Below are 22,487 nucleotides of genomic sequence, written 5' to 3' on the forward strand. Positions count from 1 at the left end.
AGAGGGCTCCTTGGAGGAAAAACCCATTCTTTAGCAAAGCTTCACATGCTCCCTGCTTTCCAAGGCAGTCTGCTATAATGCCAGAAACCTCCACTAAACAGCCAATATGTGCTGACTGTTTGCAAACCATGGAAGAATAGTCCTTATAAAAATGTATAGAGCAGAAAACTGCACCAAATTAATTCCACCTCTATTTTCAACATGTCTAATTTCCTTCTTTTCTGAACAAGAAGATTATTGGTGGGTGGTTCCTCCACTCCAAGAGTCACAAATGGATTTCACATTGAAAGGAAGCTAATGATCACAGAAGTTGAAGGGAACTTACCGAACACGAATGATTTCAACCAATATACCTCCCTTATATGTAATCGTCGCTTTTATTTTAGTGGACTCAAGCTCATTCTGCAGACTTCCATTCACAACCTCAGCAGTATGGTACCATATTCCAGCAAACTACAGAGAAGAGGACACTTTATTATAAAGATGCTATCCACAGAGGCAATTTGGTGGTGTAATGAATGCAGGCAGTGAAATGACCCTTTCCTCTTGCCTGTTTAATGCCTGCAAGAAGATTCAGAGAAAGACTGCACACGTTTAGCAGAGGGTGCTTTTATCCATGTGAGTCTTCTGCTGTAATGCCCATACAGGTGAGAAACAGTTGCCTTTTGCAGTCTGATTTCAGCATGGGTGGGGAAGAACAAGGAAGGAGCAAACTGTGTAAAGGATACAAGGAAGGCGAGGAAGCCTGTGTACAAGATTGGTCCACTTTTATTTACACCATGTGAATGACTAGCGTTAAGTTTGTTATACACAAAAAATGCCCTGGCTTCATACTATCCTGAGATAGTTTTTCAGCCTTGGCAAAACAAAGAAGTAACTATAGCTATATACTGTAGCAAAGAAAAGTCATTACAGTTCCACACAGTTCAAAGAGAAACTTTTAAAATATGTATTTCATCCTATGTTTATAGCCTGCCTTTTCCACTGAGACTCAAAGTAGATTACACAGTAATAAATTAATGCTGTTTGTAGGATGAGACAAGACTAAGATTACAGAAATCTGAAACAAGAACAAAATATTACACATGGTTCAGAATGCAGATATGAAGTAGAAAAATGGTATTCTATTAGCAGGAAATTATGCTGCGACAATGGAATAATGCATACAGCAAACAGATAATATGCTCCTATCAGGCCCCTGAGCAACTGGCTGTCATCTGCTTCCTCCCTCTCTCTTGCTTCCTTCTGCATCTCAGCTTGCTTTGCAAGACTTGCTCAATTGCACAGTAGCTACAAAGCAAAATCTTGATTTTCTCCATTCTTCTCCCTCTCCTGGTCCCCTGAGGAAGGAAGGAAAGAGCCAGAGCTTTTTTTGCCCAGTTCCCTGGATCCCATGGGAGAAATACAAAGAAAGCACCTTTAAGATCAACAAGTGTGAATGCTTTAAGCATGCTTTATTTTAAGTTAAAAAAAACACAAACCTTTAGTTGTGTTTGTCTGTGTCCTTTAAAAAGTTTATATCTCTGTTACCTAATCTTAAAGAGATACACACATGGGCTGGCTTGACATGGCCTGGCCTGACAAGGTCTCATTTATGTCAGATCTGCTTTCAAACCAAATGAGTTTGACACCCCTGTGGCCTATGCACAATGGTATACAGTCCATAGTCCCTTTCCCTTTATGAACATCTGTTTATACCATTCTGTTAAAAAACTGAAATTTTGCAGAATTTCCTCATGAGATCTCAGTAGCTAGGCAGTTCTGGTAATCTAAAATGACTGCTTCAGCATTGTAGGTGAATAGGCAAGAAGGAAGGACGGGGTGAAAGGCAAGAAAAAGTTGAACAAAAAAAAGAGAAAAGTGAACTATAAAGAGACAGGGAAACTAGAAAAACTGCAAGGAGGAAGGATGGGAAAAGAAGTGGTAAGGGGTATGACAGATAGGTGACAGGGAGGAAAGGAATCAGGAAAAGGATTGAAGTTGTGAGGGCTGTGTGGGGCAGAAGGAGAAAAATGGAGGTAGATTTCAGAGTATGATAAACTAGAGGATCCCATGATGCCTTGTGGGTTTCCTTCTTCTTCCCTCTGGGATTCTGGCCTCACATAATAATTCATCCTCTTCCTAAGCTCTGCTCACGACCTGAGTTTGATCCCTGGCGGAAACTGGGTTTTCAGGTAGCCGGCTCGAGGTTGACTCAACCTTTCATCCTTCCAAGGTCGGTAAAATGAGTACCCAGCTTGCTGGGGGGAAACTGTAGATGACTGGGGAAGGCAATGGAAAACCACTCTGTAAAAAGTCTGGTGTGAAAACGTTGCGAAAGCAACGTCACCTCAGAGTCGGAAATGACTGGTGCTTGCACAGGGGACTTTTCCTTTCTTTTTCTCACTGAGACTTAAGTAAGATCACACCATATTGTTAAAAACAAAGCAATAAGAGCAGAACATACAATCATCAACACAATAAAGGAGGGTTGCAAAATTACACTTTTGTGCTCTCCAAAGACCCACATGGCTGCCCCTTTGAAATCCATAAAGGACAGATCCAGAGAAACTGACACTGTCAGAGATATTCATGGCAGCCATCTGACCCAAACGCACTAACTAAAGATAGACTCAGTGTTACCTTTCGGATATCAAATTCTTTATAATATGCATCTCCACCATGAAGTAAACTGGCAAAGATCAATCCAACCATCAGTGTACCTTCCATCCTTACAAAGGTCCCTTTTCATACCAGTTAGGTAATTGTTGCAAGGATGGAAGAGATCTCAGCTCTTCAATGATGCCTCATTTTATATTCCTCCATTTGAGTTCCCAAAGTTCATCCAAGCAAATCCATCTCCATGAAGTTATTATGCAAAAAAAAGAAAAGAAAAGATTTGAGATAGCAAACCTTCTTTAATGAAGTAACACTTCCTGCAGATTCTGAAAGATCTAGGACACTCTGTTTATTGCAGCATGTTCTTGGACGAACAGTGAGGTAATCTGTGACCAGATATGCTCAAAATGTACAGGTGATGGGTTCATGATGCATCTTAGCATCATAGGATGCAGGGCTTTTTTTTAATCAGGAATGCACAGGAACACAGTTCCGGCTGGCTTGGTGTCAGGGGGTGTGGACTAATATGCAAATGAATTCCTGCTAGTCCAAGTGAAATTAATAAAAGGGAGCACAGGCAATGGCAAATCAAATGCAAGACTGTGATCAGGCAGGCAAAAAGGGACTATGATGAGCATATTGCAAAAAACATAAAGACCAACAATAAAAATTTCTTCAAATATATTAGAAGCAGGAAACTAGCCAGGGAAGCAGTGGGGCCCTTGGATGACCAAGGGGTCAAAGGATTAGTGAAGGAGGATAGGGAAATGGCTGAGAAGCTAAATGAATTTTTTCCCTCCGTCTTCACTGTGGAAGATGAGAAGTGTTTGCCTGCTCTGGAACCACTTCTATTGGAAGGGGTGTTGAAAGACCTGAGCCAGATTGAGGTGGCAAGAGAGGAGGTCCTACAACTGATTGACGAATTAAAAACTAATAAGTCACCAGGTCCGGATGACATATATCCAAGAGTTCTGAAAGAACTCATAGTTGAACTTATGGATCTTCTGACAAAAATATGTAATCTTTCATTGACATCTGCCTCCGTTCCTGAGGACTGGAAGGTAGCAAATGTCACCCCCATCTTTAAAAAGGGTTCCAGAGGAGATCCGGGTAACTACAGCCAGTCAGTCTGACTTCAATACCGGGAAAGTTGGTAGAAACCATTATCAAGGACAGAATGAGTAGGCACATTGATGAACATGAGTTATTGAGGAAGACTTAGCATGGGTTCTGTAAGGGAAGATCTTGCCTCACTAACCTGTTACATTTCTTTGAGGGGGTGAACAAACATGTGGCCAAAGGAGACCCGATAGATATTGTTTACCTTGACTTCCAGAAAGCTTTTGATAAAGTTCCTCATCAAAGGCTCCTTAGTAAGCTCGAGATTCATGGAGTAAAAGGACAGGTCCTCTTGTGGATCAAAAACTGGCTAATTAATAGGAAGCAGAGTATAAATGGGCAGTCTTCGCAGTGGAGGATGGTAAGCAGTGGAGTGCTGCAGGGCTCAGTACTGGGTCCCATGCTCTTTAACTTGTTCATAAATGATTTGGAGTTGAGAGTAAGCAGTGAAGTGGCCAAGTTTGCGGATGACACTAAATTGTTCAGGGTGGTAAGAACCAGAGAGGATTGTGAAGAACTCCAAAGGGAACTGTTGAGGCTGGGTGAGTGGGCGTCAACGTGGCAGATGAGGTTCAATGTGGCCAAGTAATGCACATTGGGGCCAAGAATCCCATCTGCAAATACAAGTTGATGGGGTGTGAACTGGCAGAGACTGACCAAGAGAGAGATCTTGGGGTCGTGGTAGATAACTCACTGAAAATGTCAAGACAGTGTGCGATTGCAATAAAAAAGGCCAATGCCATGCTGGGTATTATTAGGAAGGGAATTGAAAACAAATCAGCCAGTATCATAATGCCCCTGTACAAATCGATGGTGCTGTCTCATTTGGAATACTGTGTGTAATTCTGGTCACCGCACCTCAAAAAGGATATATCATTGGGAAAAGTGCAGAAAAGGGCAACTAGAATGATTACAGGTTTGGAACACTTTCCCTATGAAGAAAGGTTAAAATGCCTGGGGCTTTTTAGCTTGGAGAAACATTGACTGCGGGGTGACATGATAGAGGTTTACAAGATTATGCATGGGATGGAGAAGATAGAGAAAGAAGTACTTTTCTCCTTTCTCACAATACAAGAACTCGTGGGCATTCAATGAAATTGCTGAGCAGTCGGGTTAGAACGGATAAAAGGAGGTACTTCTTCACCCAAAGGGTGATTAACATGTGGAATTCACTGCCACAGAAGGCGGTGACGGCCACAAGCATAGCCAGCTTCAAGAGGGGCTTAGATAAAAATATGGAGCAGAGGTCCATCAGTGGCTATTAGCCACAGTGTGTATATATATGTGTGTGTGTGTATATGTGTGTGTGTGTGTGTGTGTGTGTGTATTGGCCACTGTGTGATACAGAGTGTTGGACTTGATGGGCCATTGGCCTGATCCAACATGGCTTCTCTTATGTTCTTATGCTGAGCTTTTCCTACAAAAAAAGCCCTGATAGGATGTATAGGGTATTATGTATGATCAAAGTCTTCATCCCCTCCTGGTCCCCCCTGCCCACATTCAGTACCCCAAACAGGAGTGGGCTGTTACACTTGCACTTCAGAAGCACCAAATCCACACAAAATGCTCTGCAAGACACTTTTGTACAATTGGTATCATTTTCTTTCCTCTTGGCCCTCTCAGTCTTTGACTTCATCCTCTATACACTGTGTTGACTCATGTGATTTGGTTTCCAATCACTATTATGAAGTGTGAAGTATCAGTGTTTGAGGGCTGGATTCACACACAAAAAGTAACCAGGAAGTGCAAATTAGGAACTAGGAACCAGCCTCAGTACCTGGTCAAAAATTTAGCAGGCAAAGCTGAAAAACCTCTCCTGAATTTTGCCTGTGATTCAGCTGTGAAAAGCATACAAGTCATGCTGTGTGAGAAAAGTTGATTTTTTTAAAAAAAAATGTGAAAAATTAAACTGGGTGGTTAACAGTGCAATCCTATGCAGTTACTCTAGTCTAGGCCCAATGAAATTAAGGGGTTAGACTGGAGTAACTGTATAGGATTGCACTGTAAATTATGCATCCTTCAAAGTGTTGAAAAAGCATGTGTGGTAGGTGCTGCTAATGCAACAATGTTTTTAATACAATTAATAAGTTGTTCTCAGGGCTTTTTTTGGTAGAAAAAGCCCAGCAGGAACTCATTTGCATATTAGGCCACACACCCTGACATAAAGCCAGCCAGAACTGCATTTCTGCTAAAAAAAACCAACAACCCTGGTTGTTCTCATTTATAATGCTAAAACAAATATTGCACAGGAAAGATTAGACAACAAAACTTCCAGGGTTAGCTAGGAGAGGGATTGCTCCAGAATATTTTAAGCCCCATCCTGTGCAGAAAGACGGTGCTGGCTATCCTGTGACCTATGCTATCATGCCCTACAAAGAGTGGGAGCTCTAGTGCCTCAACAAAACCATCCCTGGTCAAGTTCCAGAGACCGTACAAGGCTAATGCTAGGTTGGAGAGGGGCTGTGGCTGAGGTGAAGGGACTCTGCTTTGCATGCAGAAGGCCCAGGTTCAATCCCCAGGATCTCCAGTTAAAAGGGCCAGGCAGAAGGTGATGAGAAAGGCTTCTGCTTGAGACCCTGGACAGTTATTGCCAGTCTAAGCAGACAATACACATGTTGGTGAGTGAAAGGCCCAATTCAGTATATGGGAGCTTTGTGTATAGGTTCATGCTGTCTGCCTCATCCAATGAAATCTCAATGATAAAAGCCAGGATTGCCCCTTCTTCTTCAATCAAGGCCTGGACTACAACTTCCATTGAGCATTAGTATCTTAAGAGTCAATGTAATGCTGACATGGACACCCAAATGTTCTTGGATGATAGGTTGATTGCAGGGGTAACTGTTAAATATCTGGATTCCTTCTATCCACTAATAACAAAACAAATAATAATGAGTTTACATATATAAAATTAGCATGACTTTAATAATCTGATGGTGAGCTTTGACTCATGAAAGTTTATACCCTGGAAAATTGTCTTGGTCTTTTAAATGCGACAGGACTCAGATTTTGTTGTTATTACAGACTCACATGATGTCCCACCTGAAGTTTTTGAATGCTTGTTGCAATCCAGTTCTCACAATAAATTTTGCAAAATGCATGTGTTGGAGTTGGCACAGCATTGAGTTTCAACAAACTGTGATAAGCTGTGATGAAGCTTGAGGTCTTGCAAGGTGACTGTGTTTTGATCAATCAATCAATCAAAAGCCTTTATTGGCATATATCAGATAATAAACAAACAAATAAATAGCTACAGAAATATTAAAACAGTCATATGCAGCTATACATTGGACAATTGATCCTTGATTACCAGACTCAAGAATAAAGCAACCCTTTCAGTCATTTCAGATGACAAATCATTCAGAAGATGGCAAACCTTTACAACGTCTGAGCAGCCTGTCATATTGAACAGAATTAATATCATATAGGGGACAATAAAGAAGAATATGGGACAATGAGTCAACTTGTTTTAAATTACATATGCATAGTCTTAATGAAAGTGGGTTTTATATCTACCATAGGTAACTGCTGATGGGATTGTATTGCATCTAGCAAGGGTAAATGCTCTACGCAATTTTGGAACATGGAGAGTTGATAAATAAGAAGGCAGATGACCAATAGTTGGGGAAATTCCAAAATTCAGAGGGGAGCAAGATTTGTTCGCAGCACTCATTAGTTTTTGTAATTCATTATCTAAAATTCTGCATTTAATTACATAGTATGCATTTGTAATAGGAAGCATGTAAAGAAAATCCATAGACAAACCTAAGGTGATTATTTTCCTTTCTATGCAGGAAATCAATTTGGACAAGGAAGATTCAGACAGCATTTGATATAAATAACTCCCACAGTTGGCAGAATAGTGTACACGTAGCCAATATTTGATTGATATAAGCCATGCTCAAGTTTCGAACATATTGAGGCCTGTTTCTAGACAAAGAGTGGCGTATGAGACACAGCATGGTAGGCCCATGATTTTCCTTGCAAATTTGGACTGAACTCTTTCGATATCAGACTCAAAGGCACTAATCCAAGTTGGAATGCCATATAATAACTGCGGGATTACTTTGGCCTTTAGATTTCTAAAGCCACTGGAACAAACTGGTTGCCTCTATTAAAGAAAAACCGGGAAATGGCTGATGCAGTAATGGCTGCTAAATTAACTGAAGATTTATGGTGACATGACCAGGACATATTGTAACTAAAATGGAGACCTAGGTATTTAAAATGCCTGACCTGTTCTATTTCTTTCCCATTGAATAGCCATTTGTGGATTTTACAAGACTTAGCAAAAACCAGAATCTTAGATTTTTCGTAATTCAGATGCAGTTTGTTTTCTTGAAAAAAACTGAGACATCTATTCAACAGTCATCTAAGCCCAACCCTCATACGAGAAAGGAGTACTGTGTCATCTGCGTATAGCAAGAGGGGTATGCGCATAGAGCCCAGTTTTGGGGGGTGGCAGTCTAAGTACAGGAGTCAAATCATTGAGAAATAGATTGAATATAAAAGGAGCAAGTATGCATCCTTGTTTAACTCCTTTACTGAAGGAAATTTTAGGTGTCAATTCCCCAATAGTTGAAGTTTTTATTTGGCAAGTGGTGGAGGAATGTAAAGTTATGATTAGTTTGAGAAGTCTCTTATCAGTGCCCAGTTGATGGAGTTTAATCCATAGTCGCTCTCTATCTACAGAGTTGAATGCCCCTTTAAGGTCCAAAAAAGCTGCATAAAGTTTGGAATTCCCATGGGTAGTATATTTGTCAGCCAGGTGTGCTAGAGTGATACAATGATCTACAGTAGATTTACCCTTACTAAAGTCAATTTGTTCAGGGCCTAACACCCTGTGCTGGGAAGTTAATTTAGTTAATAGATACTTGGCATATAGTTTGCCTATACTGGAAAGAAGGCTGATTGGACTGTAATTAGAAGGAATTGTACAGTCACCTTTCTTGTAGATCGGGACTACAATTGCATTTCACCAAGCATCAGGAATAAGGCCCATTTGATTAATCATGGTAAAAAGGAAAGCAAGAGGGACAGACCGCCATTCTGGATCTAACTTTAAGAGCTCTGGGGGAATCAAATCAGGGCCAGGAGCTTTCCCAGTTTTCAGTTGGTTGATTCATTCTATTACTTTGTCTGGTGTCACAGGTGGCCAAGCTGGTAAGTCCTTATCATAAAAATCACATGGCTTAATGGTACAATCTTGGTTTTGCTGAACAAGTCAGAGAAATATTGAAACCATGCACATGATGGAATCACAGACATGGGGAGAGGCTCCACACATTCAGACCCTTAGGTTATATCCCAGAACTTCTTAGAATTGTTTAGAATAGTGGCTTTGTATAGTTGATCCCACTGATGGTGCAAATACTCTTATTTTTTTCTTTGTCATGCTCTCCCTTAGCTGTTTTTTTTACCTGTAAGTACTCTAAAAGAAAAGAGGGGTTGTTAGCGATTCGGAATTGGCTATAGATATTACGTAATTGAGTTGTTAATACTCTGCAGTCTTCAGTGAACCAAGAGTTAATGCCCCTATTGCTCTTCTTTGTGGAATGATTAAATTTTATACTGAGTGACTGAGAAAAATGGGAAATCAGAGTATTGTAAGCTTTGTTTTGATCTGGGAGAATCTAGTTTTGCAAAATGGGTGTTTGGAAGCAGTGTATTACAAAAGTGTTTTATTTTAACGTTTATTTATTTATTTCTCAGATTTATATCGTGCCCTCCCCGTCGAAGCAGGCTCAGGGCGGCTAACAACAGTAAAACTAGAACAATAAAACAGTAAATAAACAATTAAATTAATTAATACCAATTAAATATTTTTAAAACAGTTTAAAACAATTTTGGTGCTAGTGTTGATTTCATTAAGTTCAGTGATGTTGGGCATCTACTTATACAGCTAAAGGCAAGTCAAAATAGGGCTGTTATATAGGCCTTGCGGAACTGAACAAGGTTTACATTAATCCTATTGATACGGAATGGTTAGCAAATGAATATAAATTAAAAAACTGAAGCCTGGAAGGACTTGTGGGGCTCATTTTCCCTCTATCGCCATCCAAATCCTATTTCTTCTTTCACTCCTCCTGGCAGCCCCCATATTGTCTGCCCTTTCACTGCTTCCTTCTTTCCTTCCTGCTCACCAATCAACATTTCTTTTATCTGCCTCTCCCCAATCTTCAGCTTAATTATATTTATACTTCATTTGTACTCCACCTTTCTCCCCAGTTTTACATCATTTTCCCCTCCTTCATTTTATCCTCACAGAGTAGATTAGGCTAAAAGGGAATGACTAGCCCAGGGTCACCTGGGCTTCCATGGCAGAGTGAGAATTTGAACCTGGTTGTCTCAGATCCTAGTCTGACACAGTTACTACTACACCACTTTGGCCCTCAGCTTTCCCTCCTTCTATCTGCCTCTCTCTGGGCAAAGTCTGGCCAAATCTGGCAAAACTAGTCTGGTAGTCTGGTTGAGCAAAGTCTGGCAAAACTAGTCTAGTAGCAGGTTGCTCAGATGGGTTGTTTGATTGGTACTGCTAGACCCAGTCAAGTCACATAAGCTGTCCTTAGACTGCCACTGGGCTCATGCAAACAGGGAGCCAGTTTGGTGTAGTGGTTAAGTGCACGGACCCCTATTTGGGAGAAGCAGGTTTGATTCCCCACTCTTCCACATGCACCTGCTGATGTAACCTTGAATCAGTCACAACTTCTCACAGAGCTGTTCCTCTCAAGTGCACTTTCTATCAGAGCTCGCTCAGCTCCACCTACCTCACAGGGTACCTGTTGTGGGGAGGGGAAAGGAAAAGAGATTGTAAGCTGCTTTAAGACTTCTTTGAGTAGTGAAGGGCAGGGTATAAATCCAATATCTTCTTCTTCTCCTTCTTGTACAGCATTATGTAGTCCAATGGCCACCACCAAACCTGATAGATGAGCATGAACGACGGTGTATTCATTCTTCCTACTTATAGTCATGTTTTTGTTCACTAAACATGACTATGTGAAAATGAAGTAATACAGAATTTCTATCTTTGCTCTTCTTTTTGTTTTTGTTTGTTTAAAAATAAATATATATTATTAAGAATGCAGCAAAGGAATATTTTTGAAACCTTTATTTTAATCTTTAATAAAGACCAAGCAGGAAGTCTAATCAGTAAATGACCGGCAGGTGGCAGGAAAAGAAATCTGGCCTGTCATGATGCTGGTAGAAGATACTGGTGTTCTGAAGCACTTCCAATTTCCCTGCAGAAGGACAAAAAGGGGTGTAAGATAGGTTGTGTTTGAGTGTGCAAGCACAATGTACAAGTCAGGATAAGTTGCCTGAGCCTGATTTCTTTCTCATTTTTTTTTCTTTCAGATCCCAGCAGGGTCAGCCCTAGAATGTCTGGCATCCTAGGCAACTTCTGTCCCCCCTCCCGAACTGATAACATCACCATGTCACATGGGGAGCACCCAATTTGGTACCCCCAGATGGCCGGCATCCTAGGCAAATGCCTAGTTTGCCTAGTGACAGGCCCAGCCCTGGATCCCAGAATCATGGATCAATACCCCTGTAATGGACTCAATTATCCTGGAAGCTGTTCCCAGCTTCCAATGACTGACTGGGCCGCAGCCATGGTAACGAAGATGTAGCAAATTGAGAGAGGCTTGCAGGGTAGAAAAACACCTCAGAGTTTCAGTTTCAGTTCAGTTGGAGCTTGAGTACTGGAGCAGTGGAGTGAAAACTGTGTACTGAAGCTGATCAGTTGTTGTGAAGCAACTGGAAGGAGCTGAGAACAGCCAGTGGGGCTGAATTCCTTCAGTGGACAGAACTGGGATAAACTTCTGTCAGTGAGAGAGAGTTTTAGTCAGAAGGGGGTCAAAACCAGGCACCTTCTGTGAGGAGAAACTCTCTGGGAAGATTTGTCAGCACAACAGGGCAGACTCCTAGTGAAACTGAGAACACTCAAATACTCTGAAAGGAGGACTGGATTCTTGTGACTAGAAAGGAATCCCAAGAGTCAGACTAGGAATCTAACTGGGTGGGACACACAGGAGTGAGGGCTGGTATTAGCTCTCAGAGGTGTGAGTCCTGTATGCTAGTGTGTATGTTTGTGAGGGAAAACTTATCTGGCACAAGTCAGGAGTCCTCAGTGTGAATGGCAAAGAGTGAGTGACAGTTTCTTATTTTTATGATTTGAGCATAGCATTCCTAGTGCCAGATAGGCACTGCCTGCGTATCCAGTGTTATTGTATATTTATTAAGCCTGCCTGTTCAAAGTTTTTAAATACCTTCTGCCAGTTTGCAATTTTTATTAGTATCTCAGCCTGACAAATCTCTGTGATTAGAGGTTGATTATTTAGTTATCCTCCTGCCTGCCAACTGATTTGGTTTTAATATTGACTAATTAATATTATTTTATCCTTCTCTCTTACCTTTTATGAACCAATAAATATCCTTTTGGTTTTTGTATTTAAAACCGTCTGGTGCCTAGTCTTTGTATTTTCTGACAGGATTTCTGTGCCTGGGGCACTGGGGGGGAAGGTGACTGGAAAAATTCTTAGTGGTCACCCTCCCAAGCTGACCCTGACCATGAGAACCAGTTTTGTTAGTGGTTACGTGTGCAAACTCTTATCTGGGAGAACCGGGTTTGATTCCCCACTCCTCCACTTGCACCTGCTGGGATGGCCTTGGGTCAGCCATAGCTCTGGAAACCTTGGACACTATGCATGGGCACTAGGAACTCATCCTTTGAAAAAGAAGCAAAATAAATGTGGCAGCTCTGTAAGAGCTTCTGACACATCTGAGGGTCCCATAACATGGGCTGAAGACCCCTGCCCTAAACCATCTTTAGGAATTCAACTAAGGATGTAAGTCTATTAAAAAAACTCAAGTGTACTTCCATCACATAGGTCTCCAGAGAACACTTTCAAATAACTTTGAAGTATAATCTCAGCAACATATGGGCAGGCTAATGTAATTATGAAAATCCTAGGCATGGGTTTAATAATCAAAACATTTTTTAAAAAAATCAGAATTGATATGGCAATAGTGGCTATGTGAAACAGCAAAAGGCATTGTAATACAATACTTAAAACATTGCCACTGAAAACCAACTCTTGTTCACAATGGAAAACCTCAACAGTTTAAATTACAGATTCTAAAATTTTCCCAGATTTCTACTTGGGGTAATATTTTACTACGCCTCTATAGAATATGTGATCCAATTAGAGTTTTATTTGTCATCTCAAGTAGGATGAGTTACCAGTTCTTTGTTTTTATGAATGCAGATGCGGATTCCAGGTTTAGTTCTTTCGCAGTTTAGAACATTTAACTGTGGGGAGGAAAAAAAGAAGTGCTGTCATTATAACAAACTATGGAATAGGGACCATACAGCAGAACCCCATTGTTACTGGGTCCTGTTCCTTTAACAGTAGCAGCATCTGCAGACATTAGCTAATGATACCGCTGATATTTTTCATGCTGTTGGTCACAAATGTTTCAAACCCCTGTTGATGTTGAAGAAGGCTCTGAGTCTCAAGATATATGGCCTAAGCTATATGCCAGGAACCTACCATGAGGTTCCTGGTTTTTGCCCCCTTACCAGCTTGTTACCAAAGCAGAAGTACAGTCCGGCATTTCAGATTCTGGTCATTGTCACTGAATCTATCTCAGGGGTCCCCTACCTTTTTGAGCCTGCTGGTGCCTTCGGAATTCTGACACAGTATGGTGGGCAAAGCTACAAAATAGCTGCCACAAAATGGCTGCTACAGCAAGTGGAGCCACTCACAAAATGGTTGCCACCGTTGACCTTTAATCATACAGTGAAGATTCTTATGCTTTGGTGGGAGCTTCTGCCAAGGCAATGAATTAAAATAATCTTCTGCACAGCCAAACAAATCTTCAGTAGGCAATCAGAAGCATTGCTGGACGAAAGACCTACATAGACCCGCCCACTTTCTAAAAACAATTGGTGAGCACCAAGAAAGGTGTCATGGGTACATGTCTGTCTTACATGACACAAATTTTATAATGTATCTCAGTGTGTTTGGATGGCTCCTCAAAGATCTTTGATGGAAAATGGCTCTGATCAAGTGTCCATCAGCTTTGGAAGGGGTAGGCTTCCCTCATAGCTGGAGGGGAGGGGCAGCTGTGTCTGTGCAACATTTTTGATTCTGAGGGAGACAGAACAGACAGTCTTTCCTGAGACTGGGGAGGGACGAAGATATTGTTAGAAGAGCAGACTGGTGATGATTCTTGCTCAGTCCTTCAAGACTTCAAACATCATAGAGAAAGCTAAATAGGTAGGACCATACCAGTCTCCTTCCTGCCTGCTCTGCGCTCTCTAACCAGTAGAATGTAATCTCAGAGAACTTCCTTCCTCTTTGTTCTCCTTCTCTTCCTTCTTCTTCCCTGTATGCATCAGGAGGAACAGCACGGTGTCTCTCTTCATAATGTGAACTAAGCAGACGGCCAACTATCAACCCAAAGCCATCCATAGTTAGATAAAATAGATAGTCACTCTTTCTCTCCACTTCACTTATATGTTATGTTTCTTTAAATAAATCCACCAGCATTGATTTCTTAACTTAAAGCAAAGGCTGTCTGTGCAATTTGTGAGACAGTGTGGTAATCATTAGGCTAGGCCACACTGCTGTGCTGAAGCTCAGAAAGAGTACTCTGCTAAGTGAGGGTAAGGATGGCTGCCTGGCCAGTCCAGCCATCCTAAACCAGACCCAACAGATACCTGAGGCTTTCAACTAAGGCAGCAAATAGCCTGCCATCTTTGCCTCCACTTGTGCCCTACTTGTAGTTTGTAAATAAAACAAACACATAGACACCACAAGCCTCCCCTGCTCTTTCTTTCAACGGCATCCGACCCTGATACACAGAAACAATATTTCCCTTAACTTTTTAATTCTTCCTGATAAGGAAAGTGCATCTGCCCTTTACTGATTTGAGTTGCTTAGAAAGTTCATTACCCCAGACCAAGGAGCCGTAAATCCCATAGATCCAGCTACTCTTACCATTTCTGGTTTCAAAGATCATCTTGTTCAAATCAAATCGCAGGGATCTAGCCACCTTCTTGAATTTTTTTTTCTGCTGACGGACTTTTTTTTTTGCCCTGGCTTCCAACCGAACAAGAAATGGCAAGAATTATGAAAAGGGTAGAAAGACCAAAACAATTTGAATCCAAATGCCTCCATGTGCTCAAAGGTTATGTTTTAACTTCTGTGCTGTGCATGATTGGGTTTCTGGCCTTTTCTCCAGATTGCTTTGCAGCGCATTTTCTTAAACTTCCCACTGGTTTCTACCATAATATTGAGGGGGAGTGTGGAATACTAGCTATTGAACTTGATCTAGGGAAGTCCAGAACAGAATGAAAACCATGCCCACCCATGAAGTTTACTCAGTGGGTACACAGAACAAAGCTCCTCTCCATTCCAAATTTCAGCCCTCTAGAATCTCATCATGTATCACAATAATTCTTTTGACTATGTACCTCCGAGAGTTGTTCCAAGGATAAAACAGATAATTTGGGTATCCCTCTCTGAAAAAAATAACTTTAAAATTCTGAGTTTTAAGAAGTTCAGCAACATTTCTTTCTGGGATTTTTGTGTCCTTAGATCACAGAGGAATCAAGTAATATTTGTTCTTGTGGAGGAAAGGTATGCTCCTTCTTAATTCATCACACAAGTACATTTTCAAAAGTCAGAACAGCAGGTCCTACAGATGCCCATTGCTCCTATCCAACCCCTGATGAACCCATCACCCTCCATAACACTTACTATATAGATGCAAAATGCGGTTATTCACTGTTGTAAAGTGAAGAATGTGGTAACTGCCATAATCAACCTCCACCATATGTATAGTGATGTCACAGCCTTAATTTTGGAAACAGAACAAAACAATGAAACACCAATTAAAAGAGTGGGTGTCAGTTGCTGCTTTGTGGTTTCTTTGTTCCATTAAACAATGTTCAAAAAGAACAATGAGATGTGTACTGAAAAATTTAGCCATCGTATTAGATGCATCCACTCCTCTGAGGGGACAGTTCTGCACAGGGCTAGCAACACCAGACACTGAGGTGGGCAACTGCCAGGGCCCATGGCTGCTGGGGGGCATGGTTCCTTGGGGGGGGGGCACTGCTGCTAACTCTCTACTCATGCATGTGCTCAGATGCTTCCACTCACACCCTTCCACTGCCTGTTTGTGTGAGTGCATTGTTACCTGTGCTGCATATGTTGCCTAGCACTACAGGAGAAAGGCATGTATGCGTGTGGTGCACAAAACATTAGCATTTCTAGGGGGCACAGCAATGGCACTCCTAGCTGCACCCACCACCTTGAACCATTGAAGATAGGGCATGCAGGTAGTGTAGGCAGTTGTGACAGCAGAGGATGGGAGAACTTGCAAGGGGGCAAAAGAAGGACGTATGGGCTGGTGGGGGAATGTGGGTGGATGGGCAAAAAGGGGGCAGGAGTGGGCCTGGGGGCTGATGACTACTCTTTACACAAGGCCTCCCAAAACCTGGAACTGGCCCTGTTCTTCCCCTATCCGGACATTTGTAAGTGCTCTACCTAGCTGCTTGTGTTTCCCAGGACCATCAGGGTAAAGATCTGTTGAACACTGCAGGTGACTGTAAGTGATGGCAGAGAGAGGATACAAAGACAGATGGGGGCACAAAGTGGCTAAGAAGGCAGGCAGTGATAGAAAGATGGTGAAGGGCTCTCTGGGCATTCTGTGCCCAGGACCCCCAGGACCTTGAACTGGCTCCTCTTCTGCAACCTTTTCTCTGCTGCTTGTACATGGGGAGTTTCATCATTCCAGAAGGAAGGCAGGGAGGATATCCTGGGAATCCATGATGCAGCTGGTCAAGGACAGATCACGGGGAGTGAGCATTACTTACATTGTTATGTTCCCATCATCTGGCCACCAAAATGGGGTTTGTTAAATCCCAGCACCAACTTCCAGCTTCAAAAATGAGCCCTTATTAGAAATTGTGGAATAGCAATTGCAATAGGGTACTTAGTGATCAGGAATGGAAACACATCTGGATGTCTCAATGTTTCACGTCTCCAACACAAGTCAGTATTTGTATAATTTATCTGTTTGCACATTTTGTATACACTTTCTAACTTCACACAGGAGTTTAAGCTGCAAATGCTACAGCTGAATGGTGAAAGGAAATCCCAGACGTATCCTCTGGTCCCAATCCTGAGCTTCAGCAAATGTCTTTGTAAAGATCAGAGAGAGTCCTTTTCAGCTTAAAACTATGGCATCAGGAGAGGAAGGGCTGCTGCCTCTCCACCATGCAATTTTGAAAAGCCGAAAGCCCCAGTAGGGATTTACATGACTTTGGAGTAGCTTGTGGAGTATTCTGATCATGTGCTGCTTCAAAGTTATGTAAACAACTTCTTGCTGGGGGGCTATTTCCACTTCTCAAAATAGCATAAGGAAAGGCAGCAGCCCCTCCTCTCCCTGTATCACAGTTCCAAGCTGAAAAGGACTCACTCTTATCTTTAAAATGATATTCCCAGCATCTGCTATATGACTACTGCAGGAAACATGCATTAGGTCAGGAGAACCCAGATTCAGCTCAGCCCAAAATGTAATTTCTAGTCTGACACTAAGTTAAAAGGGGAGACAGGTACTCATACTTACTGGTTCCAAATGAGAAGCCATGTTGGTTTGCAGTAGAACAAGTTGCACGTCCAGTAGCACCTTAAAGACCAAGAAGATATACAGGGTATAAACTTTCAAGAGTTAAAGACACCTTCATTAGATATTATCAGATACTCACCAGTGACTTTGAATACACCAGGCTGTAGAGTTTGCATTAAATTAACTTTTTCTGAAGTGCAGTTATCATTTCTGCAATGAAAGAAAAGATCATCAAGCTTCCAAAGAAAGCAGGCAGCATCCCTGGCAGGACCTAAGCCAAAACCCCATGTGAGTGTATGCATTTTTACCTAGAAGAACTGGCATTTGCTAGCAGTAAGGAAATCCTGCCCCTGGAACCATCTATAGGCCCAGAAAGGGGGACTGACTGGGAAGATCAGGAACAAAGAAAGGGGCCCAGCTACTGGCACCGCTGTCCTCAAATTATCAAAAAGGTTCTCTAGTCAAAGTTTGGCATAAGCCTCACCCCTAAAGATCACTGCAAACTTTGTGTGTTATAAACTACTTGTGGAACACAGCTTTGAGGATTTTTACCTCTTCCCCTCCCCCTCCCACCAAGATCAGAAACCATTCTTAGTTCAAAGAGGAAGTATCTGGCTAAGTTCCACTCCCCCATGATCACCTTGTTTCTCTTTAGAACATCACTTCTATCCTGCCAGCTTAGCAGCTCAAAGTTCTGCTTCTTCCCTGAAGATCTTGGAGTTTTCACCAGCTTCAGCATATGAACACCTGAAATTGCCTTATACTGATTCAGTCCACTTGGTCTATCAAGGCCAGTGCTGTCTACTCAGACAAGCAGCATCTCTCAGAATACATCTGAGACCTTCTGCATGCAAAACAGATTTCTTCCTCTGAACCCCAGCCCCTTCCCATAAAACATATCAGGAAAGGCTGATTTGGAACTATAGGCAGGTTCTACCGCACATTCATGCATCTTCTCCAGCAACCCACTAGAGCTTCCCATGGTTGTGGTTCAGAGAATGAGGCCAAAGTCTGAGGGTGATGCTTGAATCAAAGCTGCAGCAGTACCTCTTCACCAAAGCAATGGAAATTGGAGGGCACTGAGCTTAGTACAATGCCTGCCTCCTGGGCTACTCAAGCTTAACTTGCAAAGAGGCTACGAGAGGGCATCTGTCAAAGGGGCAAGCAAACTCAGCTATGCTGCTAATACAATGAGACTGGCTGCAGATTCAAGGTTTGTCATACTCAATAAGAAGTGCTGTCCAGGGTGGCTGACTTCTGAAGAGGTTGAAGCACCTAGTCAACCAAACTCTTGGGAAAGCAAGGATGGGGATGGGAGATAGCTGTGCCATTCCCAATTGCAGTCCCTTTTTTCTCATTCCACGTATGGTGCAGTAGTGTCCATTTTGCTATGAGGAGCAGAAAAATGGAACCCAGGAAAACAATTGTTGTGTTTGTGCAGGGGACACAGAAGAAGGTGGAGGAGTGCCTTCCCCCACTGGTACTTTTTCCTATTTCACTGAGCCCCTTCTTTGATTTCTTACTGAGTTACAAGGCTTTTTTTGAGCAGGAACACAGTTCCAACTGGCTTGGCATCAGGGGTGTGTGGCCTAATATGCAGATTAGCTCCAGCTGGGCTTTCTGTACAAAAAACCCTATGCAAAACAATGGTCATGTAAGGGGGCTAATATGCAAATGAGCTTCTGCTGGGCTTTTTCTACAAAAAAAGCCCTGAGTTATATAGAACAGAGGAAAGGAACTCTAAGCAAAACTCTCAAAGGAGACACACAAACAATTGCTCAGTGTTTGGAAACAAGGTATGGGCAAGAGTAAGGGGGAAACCTCCAGCTAGGGCTGCAAAATAACTTATGTCAGCCTTCAACAGATAAAGATTTTTTTTTCAGAGAATTGATTTACTAGAGGGTTCAGTACATGTAGTGTGCAGAACTTCAGAATCTGCACATTTTTAAGTATCTGTGTTCAGATTTTGATGCTAAAGTTTAGAACTCAGGTTCTGAAATTAAGTGTTGATGTCAAGAGATTCAAAAGTTTGCCTGTTTTGATTTATTGAAATTAATACATTATAGTCCAGGCAAGGGGTGGCCAAACTTGCTTAATGTAAGTGCCACAGTGAATAAATGTGAGATGTTTGAGAACCGCAAGACATGACTGCCAGAGTTTGAGAGCCGCCATAAGGGAGGGAAGGGGAGGGAGGGATGAACATAAGAACATAAGAGAAGCCATGTTGGATCAGGCCAATGGCCCATCCAGTCCAACACTCTGTGTCATAGAGTGGCAAAAAAATTTTATATATACACACACACTGTGGCTAATAGCCACTGATGGACCTGTGCGCCATATTTTTATCTAAACCCCTCTTGAAGGTGGCTATACTTGTGGCCGCCACCACCTCCTGTGGCAGTGAATTCCACATGTTAATCACCCTTTGGGTGAAGAAGTACTTCCTTTTATCCGTTTTAACCTGTCTGCTCAGCAATTTCATCGAATGCCCACGAGTTCTTGTATTGTGAGAAAGGGAGAAAAGTACTTCTTTCTCTACTTTCTGCATCCCATGCATTATCTTGTAAACCTCTATCATGTCACCCCACAGTCGACGTTTCTCCAAGCTAAAGAGTCTTGAAAGCAAACAGATGGGGAGCAAACAGATGGGGAGGGAGGAGGGAAGAAGAGATGGAAATAAAGGAACTTTAACTTTAAATGCATTCTCCAGCTCGGATGGCTTTGAGAAGTGATTTAATGAGACAAATGCCTTCTCCAAGCTCACTGTGTGAAAGAGCCACATGTGGCTCCTGAGCCATAGTTTGGTCACCCCTGGTCCAGGCCATCTGTCAGGTAGTATGACACATGAGTCCGTTCTGCACTTGGACCTCAACCAGGGTTTCCTCTGAGTTTGACTCACAGTCATTTACCTTGCATTTATATCTGGATATTACAATATCCATATACCCCAGGATAACTGTGGGGTGAAACTGGGGTGACCTCAATTAAACAGGGAAATGCGGAGGGGGGGGAGGGTTGAGATAAAATCAGGGATGAATTCAAGTGTAGGGTAGAATGTTAGTTCAGGAACAGGGCTGAACCAGGATTAAAGGTCCAGTGCAGAAAGGCCCAAGGGGTGCTTCCAGTTGAATGTTGTCAAATGTTGGCTGCTTGTGCAAAACCTTTGGCTGACCACTGCCTGCATTAAGCAGATCAAATATTTTCTGAACATTCACAAACTGAGAGAATATTCACCATCAATAATTTACTGCATTCTATTATTTTTGGAGGCTTACTTCATTTTTGTTTCAACATGTTTAACACTCTGAAATTGTGAAATGCAACTCCCTGTGCTGTGGAATGATGGTAGTGCTTAGCTTACCACATGACAAAAAAAGAAGAAGCTGTAATGCATGGATTTCCCTTTGTAAAGGAAACCAATAAAGAGAGTAACTCAATGTCACTTACTTTAAAAGCACAATGTTGAGAAGTACGTCTCGGCTTCCTACGGGTGTTGCTGTCGTGCCAACATTCACAGCATCTTCAATCACTACTTCGTCCATAACCATAGCTATGAGATACCATTGCCCAGCAAACTAGGAAGAGGAGGTTGTTCTTTGTTGATATCCAGAAAGTCAATTTACTATACAGTATATCCAGTAATGTAACATGACCCTTCCTTCACTCAGACCTGCTGTATGGTAGGTGGGTCTCTTGGGTCACTCTCTGACATAGGCCTGCCAGTTGCCTACCTCCCACACCTGCCCACCATCTACTGTGGTCAGTCTATCAAGCAGCAGGACAAAAGGGGAGCAGGAAGAGATAATGTCACAAACACCATGCTGTTGTTTCCAGCTGACCTGGAAGCATGGCTCAAATGAGTTCTGGTCTACAGGGTTTGTTATGCTCATATGCTCACACAGATGTCTGATCTTGCATTCCCCTTTCAGGGAAGGGCAAAGGGGGTACGGAAAGGAGAGGCAAGCAACATGCTTTTGTCCTCTTCTAGCTACTCTTGCATAACTCATGAGAATATGGGTTTACTTGATGGTCCTTTTGGACTTTTTTTGAGTCATTGCCATAAGGGGAGTTCCTGCAAACTGCTTATCAAAAACATTAAATACATTTCTGTAGTCCTGTATGGTCCTTGGCAACTTTGCTACAGATTTGGAAACATGGCACAATACTGGAAGTAAAATACACTTGAGTTTCCAAAATACAAACCAGAAATTTTGTAATGTATGCTAAATGCTCAGAACATCCACATTTACAGATTCAGGAAAAGAATACATCACACAGGTTGGAGGCATCACAGCTGTCTCGATTGCTCTATTTAATGCCCTCCTTGGAGGTAAAGATATGTTGGTAGATCTGCCTGACCTGTTCTCCTGCTTCCTTGCCAGCCACCCAAGGTGAATTGGCTATCATACAAGGCCAAGGAAGGCTCCTGTGAAGATCATTCTATCTCATTTCATCCCTGTGGCTTCTGAATCTTGAGCCACTGCCTTGAAAAGAGAAATTCAGTAGGTTCCTCTTCTCCTGTTACCACATAATCTGCCAATGTCACCATACAGGTAAAAAGACACCAAATCCCAAATAAGGAGCTGGCAAAGCTGATGCTTCCTTCTAACAGGATCCACATGTCAAAACTCTGCTCTCTGCTCCCATAGCATCTGAATCACTTGTCTGGAGGCCTTTGGGATATTATTACCTTTTTTACATCAAAATCTTGCACTGAAGGAATCTTGACTTGAGCAAGAATCTGGCAGACCAAGGCTGACAAACCAACAAAGAGGCCACCTTTCATCCTTACAGTGATCGATTGGAGGGCTTTTTGGCAATTGTCCAAGAGATTTCACCTCTTCAGCGCTTTACTCTCTCTTCCAGTGCTTTGCTTTATAGTTCTCTCCCTACAATCCTAAAAAAAATCATGCAGTCATATCTACCACTTTTCCTCCAGGAATTGCTTATCTGCAATGTGAGAGTGTGAGAGAGAACATGTTGGATCATTGGGTTCCTTTCAGAAGTGATGTGGGCCTATTCTGAAATGCCTAGGACAGTCTGGATGGAACAGCTCATTCGGGAGCTGCCTCCAGAGGTGTGGGTGATGGTTCACTATGGGCCTTAATGTCATTTGATATTTGGACAATGAT

General features: G+C 42.2%; 2 protein-coding genes and 1 long non-coding RNA gene across 3 annotated transcripts in view; 2 read left to right on the forward strand and 1 right to left on the reverse strand.

The window, feature by feature from the left end:
- The window catches only part of LOC132580508 (uncharacterized), a 205,055-nt gene that overhangs the window by 146,137 nt on the left and 36,431 nt on the right, over nt 1–22,487 (forward strand). The window lies entirely within an intron of this gene.
- LOC132580506 (epididymal secretory protein 4-like) overlaps nt 1–22,487 on the forward strand; it is a 137,837-nt gene that overhangs the window by 79,040 nt on the left and 36,310 nt on the right. The window lies entirely within an intron of this gene.
- LOC132580578 (beta-lactoglobulin-1A/1C-like) lies at nt 15,436–22,207 on the reverse strand. The gene is made up of 4 exons (XM_060251480.1): nt 22,046–22,207; nt 20,803–20,930; nt 17,495–17,565; nt 15,436–15,575 (listed from the first exon to the last, which is right to left on the reverse strand). Exons 1-4 carry the CDS (start codon nt 22,139–22,141, stop codon nt 15,460–15,462), a joined length of 411 nt encoding a protein of 136 aa, XP_060107463.1. The 5' UTR covers nt 22,142–22,207; the 3' UTR covers nt 15,436–15,459.

Source organism: Heteronotia binoei, chromosome 12 (assembly GCF_032191835.1).
Source record: "Heteronotia binoei isolate CCM8104 ecotype False Entrance Well chromosome 12, APGP_CSIRO_Hbin_v1, whole genome shotgun sequence".
Taxonomy (NCBI): Eukaryota; Metazoa; Chordata; class Lepidosauria; order Squamata; family Gekkonidae; genus Heteronotia; species Heteronotia binoei.